Source organism: Colossoma macropomum, unplaced genomic scaffold, assembly GCF_904425465.1.
Source record: "Colossoma macropomum unplaced genomic scaffold, Colossoma_macropomum, whole genome shotgun sequence".
NCBI lineage: Eukaryota > Metazoa > Chordata > Actinopteri > Characiformes > Serrasalmidae > Colossoma > Colossoma macropomum.
Genome location: NW_023494785.1, coordinates 24793787 through 24812091, shown reverse-complemented (window position 1 = coordinate 24812091; position 18305 = coordinate 24793787). Strand labels below are relative to the sequence as shown.

General features: G+C 39.2%; 1 protein-coding gene across 2 annotated transcripts in view; it reads right to left on the bottom strand.

Annotated features, from left to right (window-relative positions):
- The window catches only part of cdkal1 (CDK5 regulatory subunit associated protein 1-like 1), a 350180-nt gene that overhangs the window by 16723 nt on the left and 315152 nt on the right, over window positions 1–18305 (bottom strand). For both annotated transcript variants that reach the window (XM_036588203.1, XM_036588209.1), the window contains exon 13: window positions 574–657. In XM_036588203.1, coding sequence (XP_036444096.1) covers window positions 574–657 — 84 coding nt within the window. The remainder of the gene's footprint in view (window positions 1–573; window positions 658–18305) is intronic.

Below are 18305 nucleotides of genomic sequence, written 5' to 3'. Positions count from 1 at the left end.
TTTATCTGAAGATGTTTAAAAGTGGATTTTTACAAGGCTGCTTTGAAGTAATATGCAGTCAGGTAATTTTTTTTTTAAAACAACAATTTAATTTATTTATTTCATTTTTCAAGTCGAGCCCTGCAAACTATAGCGTTTCCAAATGTTTGATTAAAAACTGACAGCAACATACACACAACACCTGTATTTCTGTCATTATGGGTGTTTCATGTTCTTCTGTAAGAGTGTATGTAAATGCTGCTGTTCTACACCTAACTAACTCTAACCTCAACAACCAAAACACCAACTTCATCCTCTTTTACCATTTCTAGTAAACAACTGCAGTATTTTTTGAGGAAAAAGCATTTTCTCAGCTAAAGCAGTGAAATCCCCCACTATGGCAAAATGTTCCATTATCCTGGCTACATCTGGTCCCCAGAAAGAGATAAATCCCATATACTGTAACAATTTCATTCTATCAACCTTAATACTGGCTTGAGAAATGGCGGCATGACTCCTAGTTCAAGACAAAACTGCACTGTTTCATTTGTCAAAGCAAATCTTCCTCAACAAAGGAAATAACCATGGCCTTACCTGTTCATAGAATTTGTTGTGAGCGACATAGTACTGCCCATCAAAAGACTCCTCAGTGACCAACACATGCTGCCTTTCACCAACCTGTGACAAAAGAGGAGTGAGAGAAAAATGGACTATGAAACACAAACTACACCAATGACACAGATATCTAAGAATATCAACTGCTTTTTCCACTGACAGTCTATGTTTGTGTGTTAGCAAGTGTCGATCACTGTCTTTTTAAATGTGTCCAATTTATTAAAATCCCTAGCTTGTACTTCAACTCACTGACCATTTTATGAGCTCAACATACCTTATAGGTCCACTATATAGGTGTAAAATTATAGACTGTATAGTCTGCCATGCACAATTTGTCAGCTGCCCTCTACCCTGTTCATTATTGGTCAGTTTCTGATCACACCATCATTGTTGTCCAGATATTATTTGGATAGTGGACCATTCTTGACATGGTGATGGAATGGTAGTATGTGTGGCACTGGTATATGCATCATTCTACTGAACTGGTTCGAAATCACAGTTGAAAACACACTTGAGACTTTTAACTGACTTGGACTTCATACAAAAACTGTTTTGCTTTGAATGACCCTACACCTTAATGTTGTTTATTTTTTTTTTTAAACAAATGACTGAACATTCCATTTTGTCACTACCAAAAACATTCACAACAACAAACTTTACCAAATGGTTCGGTAACGACTTTTGTCGTTGTCGCTTTACATATAGAACATCTGACTGCAGGCTGTGAGTGAGACTGTGGCTCAGTCAATGAATTTACAGTCAATAACAGCTTGGACAACTGGTGGGCACTAAACAACACGGACGTTTCATTAAAGAGAGTCTTGTTTATTTCGATTTAATGCAGGACAGAACATAAAATATTGAATAAATATCACTGAAGTCTTTTTTGTTTTTGATAGTATTTCTTACACATGGTATAGCTGTTCTTTTTTATATTCCTGTTTATAAAATCTAAATACTGTAATGCAAATTGAGTATCTTGGAAATGTCTTGAGATGTTGTGATGATGTATTTTTGCCATTTCGGCCACCCCTAGCCTGATTGAGAGCAATATGTCTGGCCTGTTTTTAATGTCTGCTGGTCATGAAAGCACAAAAATGCTTTTTATTAGCTTGTAAAAACATGGCATTTAGGTACAAGGTTGAAGCCTAAAAAGGGTGCTTTTTTATATATTTTTATAAATGGTCTCAGGCAGAGAGAGGGAGAGAGAGAGCGAAGTTTCACATCATTAACATGTGTTAATTTGAGAAAAAAGGGATCCAAAAGGCAGGAAAAACATGTCCAGGCCACCACCACTCTGATTATTCAAATCTGTGATGAAGGAGAAAAAAAAGAAAAGGATGCAAGAAAACGACCGTTGCATCCGATTCCATTCCCCTTCTATAATACTATCAGTAAGTGTTTTTCATGCAATCAAAACATTATGTCCTCGCTGACGAGCCAATTAACGTCGCAACTTACAGAGGGGGGGAAGCAGAAAAACACGGTTGGCATGGAAACTAAATTCTGTTGGAAACAGTGTATTGTTGGCCATCCATTAGATTTCAGGAGTGAGTGGCAGTGAATATGTTACTGCTCTTCACTGTTGATTGTGGGGGGAGAGGGGGGGCAGAATCAAAGCTGTAAAGTGAATGCACTTTAATTCTTGCAAAGAAAATAAACTAAAAAAAAAAGGAAATTTCCTGCAAAAATCACACACAAGCTCTGCTGCTTTTCGTTACACGCAAACACACACACACATAAAAAAGGTTTTTAAAGAAACCCAAAACACACACGTGAATTGTGAGGCCTTGAGTGTGGAAGACTTCAGAATGAAAGTGATGTAGAAAAAAAGAATGGGGAATGGGGGGATCCTAAAATCTCAACTGTTCTCACTTTATTTGCATAGGGAAAGGAGGGCATCTGGCCTGTTCAAATGACATTTAACTTAACGTGCCTGCTTGAGTTTCTTGGCCTGATAGAGTTCCATGCCCTGCTTCATCTTTATGCTATTTGGGAGTTTTTTTTTCCTGTCTCCCTAAGACTGATCTTTAGGGTACTGGACCCACATTTATAGAAAGTAAGTCTTGGTACTAGACATCTCGAGTAACTGAATGAATGGGGTGATATTGGATGGCTCTCATGATTTCTGATGCCACACTGAAGACTGCCAGAAAGTCCCACCTCTATGACCACCCCGAGAGTCCTTCCCTCAAACAACCCCTTTGCATTAAGAAATGTGAGCGTCAGCAAGGCGTATACTTTGCTAGCTTACTAAGTCTCTCTGATATAAAATGGCAACAAAAGAGAATGGATTTTAAGTTGTTCTTTCAGAGGTATGCCAGACTTATTTAGCTTGACAGAAGAGATTCAACACCTTTGCTTATGGTCACTGATTTTTAAACAGGATGTTATTGCATGTTTACATTTGAACTACCACCTCGGTCTCTGAACACACTGTTTGTAATTGAACTCAAGAAGCAGGGCTGATTCCAAGGGTTGAATCCTTGAAACCAAGTGATATTACCTGGAATTCGATGCTACAGGAAAGCTGCTGTATCTGTTGGAAGCAGTATTACAAAAGGTAAAAGTGAACTGAACCGAATTATGTGGAAAAGATCCTTCCTGGCGTGGTCCATGTGTTGCACACTTATGAGCCTTACTGATTAAAGTGGTTATGGTGAGAGAGTCATGGATCTAAGATTCTTCTTGGCATCAACTTTGACCTCACCTTCTTCCAAATCCTCTCAAAATATGCTGGGTTTTAATGGGGAGGGTGCATCCACCAGCAGCAAAACTGAGAGTGGCCAAAGAGGTAAAGGAAGTGGCTGCTGTTCTGCTAAATGGAATTTCCATATAGTTGGGGCTATAAATGGCTCATCTGTTCAACCTAAAAAAAAAAATACTTCATATGGTAACAAGTAAAATAACTAGCTTTATTCAACCTTTATAAATACTTTGAAGGAACTTTCTTTAAATCGGATTAATTCTTTGCGTTAAATAAAACTAGTTAAATTCCTTGTTACCAGAGTAAGTAATTCTTTTAGGATGAACTGATGAGTAATTTGTTACAGTGTATAAACATTTACACACTCATTATTCTATTTTTTGAGTTGATATCAATGACAAAGCTCAGCTGTAAAAACCCTGGTTACACGTATTTTACCGAAACGTTGAGCTCATTTGCAAGCAAGGTAAGGTAAGTATACCCTTGAAGTAACTTTCTAGGAGTCAGAAGGAGACACAACAGGTGTTGCAAATATGGCACGTAGAAGCTTCAGGGGGTAATTTGTTTCAATGACCCAAATGATATCATGATTTCCATGATCAAAAGCACAGTTGGGATTCACCTGGAGAGCTTTTGGCCTCTGCTTCATAGATACATTCTTCATAATTAACACTTTAAAGTTTTTCGTTTTGTTTTGCTACATGATCCAAATGCATTTACACAATTCTATATTTAATTACATGGTAAGAAACACAATGAGTCACATTTACATTATATATTGGTATAAATCTGCAGTTCTAGCTTTTTTCTCATGTGCTTTGATATCAAGAAATTACAAAACATCTGGTAAAGCTATAAAGGATAGTCATTCTTCTCTGTAAACCAACACAAAAACTTTTCATTTCAATCTTAACAAATCATCTCATCTACTCACAAACACAAATTTATTATGGATTAAAAGTTTAGAATTTGCCATTTCAAACGAATTTCTTTAGTTGTCTCAGGGAGAAATCATTAATAACAGCATGACTGTGACATCTGAAGGTTGAAGTCTTGCAAAGTGTTATGAAGGAAATTTGGATTCTAGCTTTGGTGTCATGGTTAATATGTTAAACTGTTCTGTATGAGATTCTAGTCATACAAAGGTTTGTTAGTCTGGGTAGATACGTGAAAACACACCTGTGCTTCAATGGCTTCTGCACTGTGGCTTTGAGAAAAATTATGTTTCCATCTGCTGAGATGCTGTTCTCCCCTCACAATTACAGCTGGAAGGGAAATGCACTAAATTGTGCTCTTTAAAACCTCAGCTTCAAAACTTAGGAGCAATTACCATTAATGCACCACAAATACACTTCAAGGTGCACGACCACTAGAATTCCAAATGGGGAGGATGTCATTCAGGGTGTGCATGTGTGTGTGCACATGTGTGTGTTGTGTTATGTGAATTACATCTTAAAATAAGAGTCAATTCAAAGGCTGTGCGATGCAAATTCTAGTGAGACTGTCATTAAATAAAAAAAACAGGAAACAATTTAAGAACAGAGAGTAAAGCAAGACTTTTTTCTCTAGATCTCTTACAAACAAAAACAACAAGGCAATCATAGTTTTTACTGAAACAGCATGAAACGGTGCACTACTTCACTCAAAGTTCACCAGCAGGTGAGTGTTCAGAAGTGTTTTGAGTTTTTTTTTTGTTTGTTTATTTTTGGTTGCTTTCTTCTCTTCCAAACCTCATTTGTGATCTAAGAGGAGAATTATTGTTATTATTTTATTTTACATTTATAGTTAGCCATTTTGGTGCGGTTATAAAACCACATTTAGATGACTTAACATGCAAAGATGCAAAGATGAGGGTGTGTGAGATTTCAAAAACAAACTGCTCCTCTGGTTGGTTGATTTGGATGAGGATTATGATAGAGAATTAGAGGAAGTGTGAAAGGAAAGAAAGAAAGAAAAGGGTGAATCAAGAAGAGAGAAAGTGAGCAGGACAGAGAGAGCGAGAGAGTGCGTGTGTACACATATATGTATGTGTGTGTGTATATATATATATATATATATATATATATATATATATATATATATATATATATATATATACATACATACAATGCCCGGACAGTCTGTGGCGGCACATGACAACAACACAATTGGATGAGTGAGAAATCCGAAAGCCAAGTTAGATCAGGAGTCACAGCCCAAATGATAAGAAGAAGAAGAAGAAGAAGGCCATTTTGTCCTTTCAACAAAAGTCAGACCACCTTGGGAGCCGCAACATTTTATGTCCATTATGTCTCAGTATGTGATAATGTCCTAGTATAGGCTAAACAATACAAACGAGAGTGCAGACTTACCTCGCTCTGCTTTAAGCTTTAGCTTTAGCCGCTTTCCTCTCATCTCCGCCAGAAATCTTTTCCTCAAAAGTAGATCAGCTTATTGTAAAATGTCTCTCAGCGTTCGGCTGTTTTACAAGGCTCCAGGAAATTCTAAAGAGAAGCGACTTCATCTTCGCAACTTTTTAGTGTTTGACAGTCTCTCGTTGCAGATTTAACGTACCAGGAAACCAACTGCGCTGCTTATAAATGAGAATAACGCATCGTTGCTAGGTGACCTGCAGTCCGCACGCCAATTCTCAGTCGTTGAGAACCAGGGCTTTTGCGCTATGTTGCGCACGTCCCGTCTCAAAGATATTTTACTGACACTGCGATCCCCGTGAGGTGCTTAGAGATTCCCACTCCTAATATATATATATATATATATATATATATATATATATATATATATATATATATATATGTGGGGGAGAGAGAGAGAGAGAGAGAGAGAGCTATTTCTAACATCTGTCGCCCACCACTGGAGACTCCACACGGATAAGCATCTGCATTAGTGCTCACGCAAACTGATTAAAGCTTTCATTATTCTTTATTAATCCGACGTGTTCTACAAATTCTTCCTGAGAAGAACCGAGAAAATTGATAAATCAAGGGCAGGAACAAATAAATGCTAAATCAAAAATAAATCACAACTGCAACTAAGCAAATTTCAAAGGAGGATATCTCTTCAGCAAAAAGTGAAGACTATCCATCTGGAATTTCCCTGATCTGTTCTCCTATTGGACAGGCTTTAAGTTTGGCCTAAAGTAGGGTTGCCCAATCCCGGTCCTGGTGACTCACCTGCTCCTGACAATAAAAGCTTTCCAGGGGCATCTGAATATTGCAGCTAGGTATGCTGCATCTGAACTCTCCACTGTGGTACATCTCAAGGACCGAGATTGAGCTCCTCATTCTAAAGTATCTGTTTAACAGAGAAATCTTGATTTGCCTTTTCTCCAAATGCTGTCATCTATAAAAATCAACATGTTGATAGAAAACACTGTCATATAGTGTCAGAAACCCCATAAGTTCACATATTTCACAGGACTTAACAACTTAGCAGTGATTCAGACATGAAGGTTGCAAAATGGTAACTGGTGGCAAATAAGCTTCCATTACTTGTTAGCCTCGTAGCTACAAAACTAAAGAAGCAAACTTCAGACACCAAACATGTCCTTGCCGATCAACTACATTTGTGGGTAACAGGTATAGCATGCTGAAGCGGACTCCACTGACATTCCTCCTCAAAGTGAATGGAAGAGTTCCTCAGACCGCTCGCCTTCAGGCTAACTGGAGGACGTCGTTATGTTCAAAGCGGGTGGACAGGTGTACTGAACAATCAAAGGCAGGCCTCCTCCAGCTCCAGATCATGTTGGAAAGCAAAGGAGAACATGATTGTCACTGCAAAAGAAAAGTGGGGTGGAGAGAAAAAAAATAAAGCTGCTTTCTGTACAGCAGGCCATGATTTATTGGCACGCGTCCGAACCGGTGAGCCCGTGAAGCTTGCTGCTCTTCTGAACCCAAGGGGAGGGCCGCCGTCTTGCTTTGGTCTTTGATTTTTCCCCTCATCAACTTCTGAACAGGAACGTGTGGCTGCGGATCCAAAGCCGATCGCTCACAAATTCATCCAGCATCATGCGGAGTTGTGAGGGGAAAGTGTGTAGAAAAAGAAAAGCTGGGGAAAAACATGCTCTCTACACTGTAAACCCCCCTCTCTGTGCTGAAACATACATCTGAGGCGATCGGGAAAGGCCTCAGGAGACCACCAACACCGCTGCTGCTGCTGCCAAATAGAGAGCTAGATTAAAGGCATACTTCATGCAAAAAGCACCAGCATTGCTAATAATTGATAGAAAGTAGCAGGGGTGGGGTTAGCAATGAGCAAATGCTATCATGCTAAATGGGAACCCCAACTGGTTTCAATAATTGCTAGCCATTTTGATTTTTTTTGTTTATAAAAGTATGTTGTGATTTCTCACTCAACTAAAAACAAGCAAAGACATTCTGCTAAGAGTACGCTTTCTAATTTTTTTTCTCCATTTGTATTTGTAAGGAGATATTTTACTATGATGTAATTATATTGAATTTTCTGTGCACAACATTGTGGGAAAGAAAAAAAACATTTTTCTTAAATTTGTTCAATGTTTTTGTCATTCTGTCATAAACACAGAAGAAAAGTCAGAAGTTGTCGATAAAGGATAGAAAGGAAACTGAATTCATTACGTAACTGTCATTAATTATATAATCACGTAATTACATTTAAATAATTATGTACAATGAATGTATAGAAAAATGGCAATAACCCGACTTCTAAGGATTAAAGATTTGGCAACAGGCAAATGCCATGCTAACTGGCCCCCTTTATGTTTCATTCACTACTACATTATTTTTATGCATTTATTTTTAGCTTTTTTTACAGAAACCTTGCCATCTTGTGTAGATTCTGTGGAGATACTCCACCTCTGCCTTGGCGTTGGGCCAGACGGACCACATTGCCTCTTAATTGACAGTAATCCAAGCAGATGGATTATGGACAGCATGAACAAACAGAGCGGAAAATATGGAGGAAGGATTACACCACGCTGCGGGGTCCAGAGCCTAACGGCGGCTGAGTCCGCAGCGGCAAACGGGACAACGATCGGATTGGCAGCTCATGGAGGATCTCTGCTAAAGCCGTGCCGAGAGAAAACAAATGCGAGGCGGGCTGGATTTGAACCAGCGCTAAAATAATAATTACACAAGTCCAGTCCAAACAATCCACCTAATCTACAGGGCTTTAGAGTGCGGAAGACAAAGACCAGAATATTCCGATCGTATGCAGACAAGCTTTGCACAAGATCAAGAAAATATAAATCTCTGCAGTGCTTCTTTTTTCTTTTTCTTCTTTTTAAGCACCAGACACGCCGTTAAGCGTTCTTATCAGCAGTGAGCAATGATTCCTGCTGGAGTCTGAGCCAAATCCTCTGCTCTTAGCCAGTGTCAGAGGAGCTCCATCACCGCAGACCCACGCACCCCGTCGAGATCCGCAGGATAATGCACTTAATTGAAAATTAATCTGAACGGTCAGAAGAAAAACAATCTTCCAGTGTGTAGGCACTACATCATCCACTACTGTGTTTCTACAGTCTTTTGCCAGATCTGTTCCAGTACTTTCTGCTCACTTTAAGCAAACCTCAGCTAAACAGAGATTGTCATGTGTATATATACACACACCCTCAGCACAGCAACAGGGCCACACAACTGACCCTTAGCAAAATTCTCCCACCTCTTTTAGTTACTGCTGCTATGTCTGCCAAATATTACACTCAGGCTAGCATCCTAATAGACTAAAAAGCTCAGGAGCATAAAAACTTTAGAAGCACACGGAGCATTTTATTAACTTAAAAATAAACTTTCCATGTTAAATGAAGACAGTTAGAAGAAGTTGAGAGCAGACAAAATATGAATGTAGGCCAGTTTAATTGAAACAAAAAGTGATTCAGGAGTCCAGAAACCACGTTTACATTAATCAAACAAGGGGACATTTTAGCAATTGGCCGTTAAAGTGGTAGTTTTTCCATGTATAATCAGGAGATTTTAGCTATAAAAGCTTCCCCTTCAGATGAGCTTGTGCTAAAGCTAATTTTTGCTCTTGTTGGAACAACTGAGGAAATGCGGACATTAACACGGTGACTTATGTGAAAGTTATTTCAGCAAACTTTAATAAAAACAATAGAAATGATGTATACGAGTGCATTAATATTTATCCTTATGCATAATGTTTAATCACAAATGTAGATGTTGTAAAGTCCCGCTTAATCTGACTGATTTATAAAGGTAAGCTAAGCAGCAGGAAAGCTTACCTAAGGTAGTTAACTAACTCATCTTAATGCTTCTCTATAACGTTATTTGTCAAATACAGCCAGCCAAAGTTCAGCTTACCACAGGGCCACCATAATTCTGCCTGTCAATAGTTTTGACGCTGAGCTGTGAGTTTGGTTGTCCACATTTTTGGCTTCAAAAATTAAATAAAAACAGCACCACCATCCAGATCAGCAAAAGTTTGTATTTTAATTATAATGTCCTTTCATTTCTTTTAGTCTAATAATTCTGACTAATTGAATGTCACCACCGTTCACCGGCAGATATATTGTCAGGAGTTTTGTTAACGTCTTTTTTCCCACTTTACAGAGGAAGTAGCATTTACAGATGATTGTGATTGGCTAAGAGACATACCAATAATTATTTTGCAGTCAAATACAAAACAAGATGTGTCATTTGAGTCAGCTGACCAACCAGACTGCAGGCCAAGCCATTCTTTGGTTCAATGTACTGTAAGTTACAGTAAATAAAGTTTTAAAAACATATTTGGGCAAAATATAGACACATATAAACAAAAATATAGACAAAGTTAAGTCCTCTGGTTTGCTGCAACTACTGTATGTACTACCTTTGTCCATTTTTACAGATAACAGTATTGCTTACGGTGTCAGAAACAAAATTATTTGAGATTAATAACTAAACCTGGCTTAACACAGGCGTGTCATAATTTGTGTTCAGCTTGCATGATGCTAATTGGCTGCGTATACTTTGATTACCTGTTAGCTACACTAGTTTCGTAGCTTCAGTGCACAACTTAAGAAGTAAACTTCAGACATCAAACATGTTTTGGCTGATTGTCTACATTTGGGTTTTTTGCAAAGCTAGTCTCTTAACAGCAAACTATGAGCTTTAATAATGAAAACACAAAGCAAATCTTGTTAAACCATGCATCTCTACACCCAATCCAATCAACGTCTTCCAGAGTGGGTGATATTTAGAGAAATCAAGCACAAGAGGTTCTAAACGTTATAGAGTGGAAGTCCACAGTGATTCCGTTTGTGAGGAAAGTGTTTGGAGCATGTTGGAGCATAATGGGAGTGCGGCGCGGCAGCGTCAGAAAAAGCGTCCCTTCTCTTTAAAAGTCACTTCACAGCACTGCAATGATGTAAAAGGAGAAACTTAGCACCCTCTTCAGAGCTGACGCCTATTCTAGATATTCATTATACTTGAAAACAAAATTACAGGATGATATGTTTCCGTATGATTCTGTCCTTGCTGTTACCTTGACAACTACCAAAAGATTTAATGAAAGTGCTAATGGATTAAGATACAGGTGGAGGAGGAAAGGAAGACAATGAGAAGCACTCAAAAGACACCAGATGATTTAGTAAAGCCACAATGTCACTTTATCACATTCTGACTCTGATTGATGAACAAATACACAAACAATCCAACTAACTAACTATAGCAACTAACCATATGCAGTGTAACAGTACAACCATGAGCAGATCATCAGATCAGCCAGTACTGGTGGAGTATTCACACTGACTGAGCAACATAAGGAATCAAATTAGGGGCACACACTCACTCTGCCACCCAGAGTGAGAGAGTGAGAGAGAGAGAGAGATTAGATGGAACATAAATGTGGTCCAGCTCTAATAGTGCATAATTAGCATAACAAAAGAAAGGCCGCACTCCAGTCTCTCACTGGGCACCTCGTCTCATTAAGAACAGCTGAATAACAATTACCCAGCCTTGTGTGTGTGTGTGTGTGTGTGTGTGTGTGTGTGTGTGTCAGAGGTGGAGAGAGAGAGAGACAGCAAGAGAAAGAGATGGCGAGAGAGAGAGAGAAACAGAAATAGCGGGAAGGAAAGAGAGAGAAAGACAAAGCAACGAGACAGAGAGATAGAGAGAGACAAAGAGAGAGTGAGCCTGGGCATGTGTAAGAGAGATGCGTGTGTAAGTGTGTATGGGCATTTGAAAGAATGTATGTGTATGTGTGGGTGAGAGAGACAGAGGGAGACTCTGCCAGAGCACTAATGTTTTCTGGGCTCTTTCTGGCTCTGTCTCTCTCCGCTGTTAATTCACTCATTCACTACACCATGCCAGGGCACACACTTCCACAAGCATTTGTGCACCTGCATCTAACGCACACACACACTCGCACGCTTGCGTCCCCTGGCTCTAGGCCGGGAAAATGATCACTTTCATTATTTACAATTACTTGCTTGCCAGCCCAAATCACAAGCAAGCAACACAAATTACATGACTTAGAATAATACCATTACTGATGGATATTATTAGGCTCATATCGACCAAACAGCTGCATCCACTACACACATTGACGCTGGCCCTCATTATCATGCCCAAAACTCATGCGTCACTTCCTTCCAGTCTTTAGGCAAAGACATCCTTACCCAAACCAAACTCCCCTTGCCTCTCCCCCTCTCTGTGACAAGCACTGTGCATTACAATCACTTGCTCAGCTGGCCTTGATTTCAGCAGGCAGACATACACCAGACATATATCAGACAAAAATTGATACATCTGATTATGATTCTTTTATATCACAATATCTCCAAAAATATCTTTAAAGGTTTATACATAAATGATTGAGATTTTTATACTGGAATGCATTAAAGATGCATCAACAAGGGATCTGTGGGCCATTGTTGATCCACTATTTGTCATGTACATATCTGCTAATGCCAATGCTGCTACATAAACATTCACAACATGTAAAAATTGGGACTACATTTAGCTGGATTAGCATAACAGAGAAATATAACATTTATTTCTACAAGTTTACAAACGCAGAAAAGCACATAAAAGATATTGTAGCACAGCATCAGCTAAACGTTCTGCTTTTCCTGAGTACTATAAATATGTCAAACGTTGGTCTGAAATATCTATCAATTCCAAACATCAGTCCAATGTTAATTTTCTTTAAAACAAATAATCTGCCTATACTGATATGATTTCGATATCAATTTGCATCATTAAAGTGTAATATAAAGCATAGTGAATACACAGATGCTTACATATGAATTTCAAAAACAGAAGTTTTAAACAATTTTATTTTTAAATGTTCCTCAACCAGCAGTTTTCAGCAGCCAACAAGGTTGCAGCATTAATGGAGCTTCTTTGAGACTGTTGGAAAGGCATCTCAAGTGGCTGCTCATGAAGCAAGTTCCTCATGAGCGTGTAAAGCTGCATCAAGATGGCGGGGTATTGGGGTGGGGGGGGTTAATATGAACAATCTAAAAGAAGACACTTTCACTCAATGCATAATTCAATTTGTATTACTTCATAGACTTGATGTCTTCACTATTAAATGTGAAAAATAGTTAAAATAATTGAGCGTGTGCTCCCAAACTTGTGACAGTTGCTTTACTTTTATGTATGTTAACGCGTGTATGTTCGAAGAACACAATCCTTTAAACAAGAGAACATATTCAACAAAATAGCTAACCTATTACACATGAATCATTAAATGCCACCTAATGTCAAATATGAACCATTCTATGCAAGGCTAATGTTACAAACTGACTATTTTTATTCTTTGTTTCCATTACGAGTCTCAGATTCCAATCTACAAAACGCCATAATTGCAATTGACGGACTGGCCTTCAGAACCATAACCATTTCAAATCAAGTGATGGCTCTGAGCATGCACTCAGAAAATGAAGATGTCTTTATCAGGAAACACACAACAACACAGATATAATTCATGTTCATGTAGTTGAAAGACTGTCCTTCAGATTTGACCCAAAGGAATCCCTTAGAATAAAACTCTATACCGCTATTCAGTTTATTCAGAATGTGTCTTTCAAGTGGAAGTTTCTTTTTAGGAGTGCTAGGCACTTTGTGAGGCAAATGCTCACAAAACCCATAGTTCTATAGATGATGTTGCTCTATTGAGCCAACTTTTATGTGCACAGCACAAGAGAAATGGTCCTCTAGCATACAGTCAATGGAACAGCATTGGTCAAGATTTAGAACCCAATAAAGAGACACATCTTACTCAATTAATTAAGATCTTGGTTGAGGACAGCTTTTGCTTGATCACTCAAGTGTATCTTGTTGGCATTGAAAAAAGCTTGGACCCACACTGCTGAACATTTGTAACCTCATGGATGAACAAACACCAGCCAAAAAAATCACAGTATAATAATGCAATTTAAAATTCGCAATTTAGGTCACTGAAAGTTGTGTCAGACAAAAATTCTAAATCTCACTCGCTTGGGTGCTAAGAGGGATGGGTTCTATTGCTGGAACCCAAGTTCAACTCCCAGAGATACAACAGCTATCCAATGTAAGGAGCCTGAGGAAGCACAATTGGCCATGCACACACTAGGTGGGATACAGAGCAATGCTTGCCAATTATACATGTCTGTTCGGACATATATATATTGCATGGGGCAGTTGGCACTCAGCTTCCAAAGTGTTCAGCTGTTCAGCCATATTGCATGAGCAGAAGCTCAAAAAGATACAGAGACTGGCTTCATGTGTCATGCAGGAAGAAGCACATGCTCTTTTTCACACTCCGAAAGCTGATAATGATCATGCGACAAGGTAATGGTTCTGAACTTCAGTCCTGGAGACCCACTGCCCTACACAGTTTTGAGTATTCCCTGTCCCAACACACCTAATCCATCATCTAATTAACTTATGACCTGGATAAGATGTGCTGGGCCTCAGAATACTTGCAACTGTGCAGGACAACAGGTCCCCAGGACGGAAGTTCAGAACCACTGAGACAGTGGACCTCCAGATATCAGGTGGGAAATGGCAGCAAAATGAAAGGATTCTTTAATTTCCACAAAACAACTTCTATGTACAAACACAAATATGGTACTGATTAAAAGTTTAGAATCCATATGTTGACAAATCATCTCTGTTTCAATGAGCTATAAATGAGAAATAATACAAAATCACAACATATTTTTGTGATTGTGATAACTGTGACTTTTAATTAAATTTAGGTTAATAAGAAGATTCACCCTCCAAGATGTCTGCAGTTATGTCTGGATACAGTATTCCCTGAAAAATTGCCATATTCCTGTCAGGCAATAAAGTCATACATCTCTGTTTTCTTATTTTGATTCACTAGAATAAAACCAAAAAGGGGAGGCTGGTTCCATAAAATCTTTCTCCTGGGAAAAAGAGAAAGTGTTTACATATGATTTCTTTTTGCTTGCAGTCAAAGACAAAGACATGAGCGCCAAGTAAGAATTCAGTAGTGTCCACTCCCTAACTCTCCTAAGATTGTACTTGTGTATGGCTTACTTCTGAGAATGGCCCTCTTCTTCATGTCTTCTCTTCATATTCTTCCTCAAGGGAATTTAATGACACTTTAGTCATTTAGTCTGCTTTGTCCCTGTCTCCCACTCTCTTCTTTTCTCTCTCTCTCCATTACCACTGAAGTGGCCCAGCTTTAACACTGCACTCATTTGCAACAGTGGCAAATCTAACTTGTCACAGACAAAAAAAACAAAGCACCAGACATCAAGTTGTTGTGTATGGCACACTGCCCATGTTCTCTACATCAGCATTTATCAAACTTTTTTAGACCAAGGTCCCCTTTATGGATAGTAAATGCCACTGCATCCACACTCACTCCTCACTCTGCTCAACACCAACCCTCTGCCCCTCCCCAGGTTATTAATTGTACTCAATGAACGAGGTCCATGTATTACCAGAACCTTGTGCATTCTGCAAGCTTTCTCTGATGGTGCTGTTTTATGACAAAACAAATATCTTGTTAAGTGGGCACTAGGATGGTCATGAATTGTGACTGGTTGGCACATCTACCATTTAATAAATGGACAAAATTAAAAATGACTAAGCAGGGCTTCTGAGTGGTGCAACCGTCTAAGTGTTGGCCCCATCATCAGGATATCGTGAGTTCAATGCCCTGTGACGTTACAGCCAGCACAATTGGCCTCACTCTCTCTTGTTGGCAGGATGGCCCTCCCTCTCTCCCCACCACATTTAGCGCAATGCTAGCCAGTGCAGGCGTCTGTTAGCTGACGTAACAGAACTGGCAGTTAGCGTTCTCCTCCATGTGCATTCAGCTGACCAATGACATTGTGTTTGCAGCAGTATGAATAGATATGGTGGCTTGCTTCACATGACTTGGAGAAAGCTTGTGTTTGCTTTTGCCTTCCTAGCACTGGTGGTATTTTGAGTCTTAATTAGTGGGTAGAATTTGATGTGAGTAAACCTGGGAGAAAAATTGGAAAAAATTTATTCTAGAAGAGGCATTTGTGTCCAGAATCTGTCACTGAGGACCAAAGAAGCATCACTTAAAAAAGCCATCAGGAAGCTGAAAAATCAGAATATGTTAAACACAGAGCTGAAACAAGAACGTCAAGACCAACTGTTTGAGTCATCATTAAGAAGCAAAAACCCACTGGTGAGCTTAAGAATAACAAAAAACCTGGTATACTACAGTAGTGGTCGACTGAAGTATCCTTTCATTTAGGAAGAAAGTTATCATTGTCCAAATACTTAGACATATAAATAAATGAATATATGGGCAGCAACACATTTTGTTCATTTGGACAATGTACATATGCACGTAGGTATGACAGATGAGATTAGGGTTAGACATGCAATGTGCAATTGTGTGTTTCATCCCCTGCACAGATGTTTATGGGTACATGCCTTTCAGATGAAGGTGATTTGAGTTTTCAGGGCTTTAATGGCTTCATTAGTCAGAGCTGTTTGGCTGATTGCATCCTGGAGGCCAGGTAACCTGAACCGTATCTTAACACGTATATGTATACATAATAACAGGGTAGCAATGAAAATTATGGCTTTGGTATGCAATTACTGGAACAGTTTTCTGTGTATCTGTTTTCATTATGAAGTTTTCACAGTCAACTAAAAAAGTCACCTTGAGCTGAGAACGTAAAATTGCTCCATTTAACATTTATGCTGCTTCAAAAATTTAAATCCTTAATATATCTCCAGTGTTGAATCCATGCAAACAATAACTTTGATCACTGAACACTGACTGAAGGGATTGTTTTTTGTGATATGCCCTTGATGATGCTTTAGAAATCAAGCAGTTTGCTGGCACGAAAAGCTTGTTATGAGACCAACTAAAGACATGTAAATTGGAGTCCGAAATAGGGTCCCATCATTTGAATATTCATTGACCCTTCCTTTGCTCTTTGCTTGGATTTGTTCAACTTGCTTTGCATAATTAATTCTATATCTCCTGTTTGTACAGCAAAATCTTATTCAGGAAATGAGGATAGCTGGGCCAGAGAAATCGTGGGCTGTGAATAGGCTTCAAGGCTGGAATGGGTAAAGCATTGAGCTTTGAGCTCTAATTTAGGATCCACTCTCCTCTATTCACACAATCAAATATGATAGGACATGTAAAAGTAATAACTCAGTGCACTTATTCGAAGATGCCTAACAAGGCAGGGACAGAGACAGGCTGTGAAGGCCAGGGCAGCAGATGCCAGGGCTGGAGGTGGCATATGGCTGACCAATATGAGGTGCACCAGGGGTGTGTACTGGGACCTATCAGGAGTTTTCATTAAAGGTGATGAATGTCAGCCGGCTGCACTGAAACATGTGCTTGTGTCATCATTATATACATCGAAATGGACATGATGGTTATGAACTGCCTCAAAACAGTGCCAGTCAGTTGTTTGTCAGTGCCATCCTGCACAGAAGTATCTGCTATACATAACTGGGCCATTATCAGAATAAATGTTGGTGTGAAAACATGCTTTAGATTGGAGAAAAGTACAGCAGCCGACAAAAACTCTGAGTATGCTGCAACTTTTACAAAGTAAAATTATGAACTGACAAAAACACTTCCAATCACCCACGGTTGATAAGCAATAAAACCATAATGAAATCTATTCTGTTAACCACTGTTGATTGTCAATGCAATTGAACTCAAGACATCTCTGAGCCCCAGGAGGGTGGCTGGATGAAACCCTTTTAAAATCAAAGTCATCATCATTCAGAAACCTAAAATTTATAACACAACAGCAGTCATGAATCTATTGTCTTTAGCTCATTAGCACTATGGCGGACACAAAGTACTCGTTATACAAACATGGATATCAGTCTGGACAATGCCTATAATCAGTAATTGGGTGAGGGAAAGCCCTGAAGATTCTTCAGAGACTGAAGTGTGCCTTTGTGTAGAACAAAATTTTTTTTGCTCACCAAACTGCCCATTTAGGCCAAGTTACCCCACTGTAATTTCTAGCCGGAGCTTCAGGGCCGCCAATCCATCAGACCACGGCAGCTCAGGCCATGCTTGATCCTGGGCACTGGGATCATCCATAATACACAATATCTGTTTTCTCTGAGCCATGAGTGTGTCAGGTGAGCTGAAATACGGCTCGCAGATGTCGCTCTGAGCGGGAACCTCATCCACTGCATGTAAAGCTGACAGCAGCATGGTCGGATCAGAGAGGAGAGGTGCCAGCTTCATCACAATCAGAAGACAAAGCCTTCTTCTATGACACTCTGATTCTGACACTTCAACCGGAACATCAGCACAGTGGATGGTAAGATAGGAGACAGTTCTGTATATGAAGAGTTCTAGCATTAGGGCTGCACAATATATCACTGGTTAAATGTTGGCCTTTCCAATACAGACATTGCAGAAGCCTGCAGAATGCAACTGAGGTCTCAAACCAATCACAATGTTTTTACTGTGTGCTGTAATCACAGTTCAGATGAGGGTTCTGTAGGTGTTTTGATGAATAAGGGTGTTCAAGTAATAGTAAAAGTTGTTGGATCATTTTGGTTGAAATCATGCTGTCCAAACTTCAAATACATCATATTACTCACCA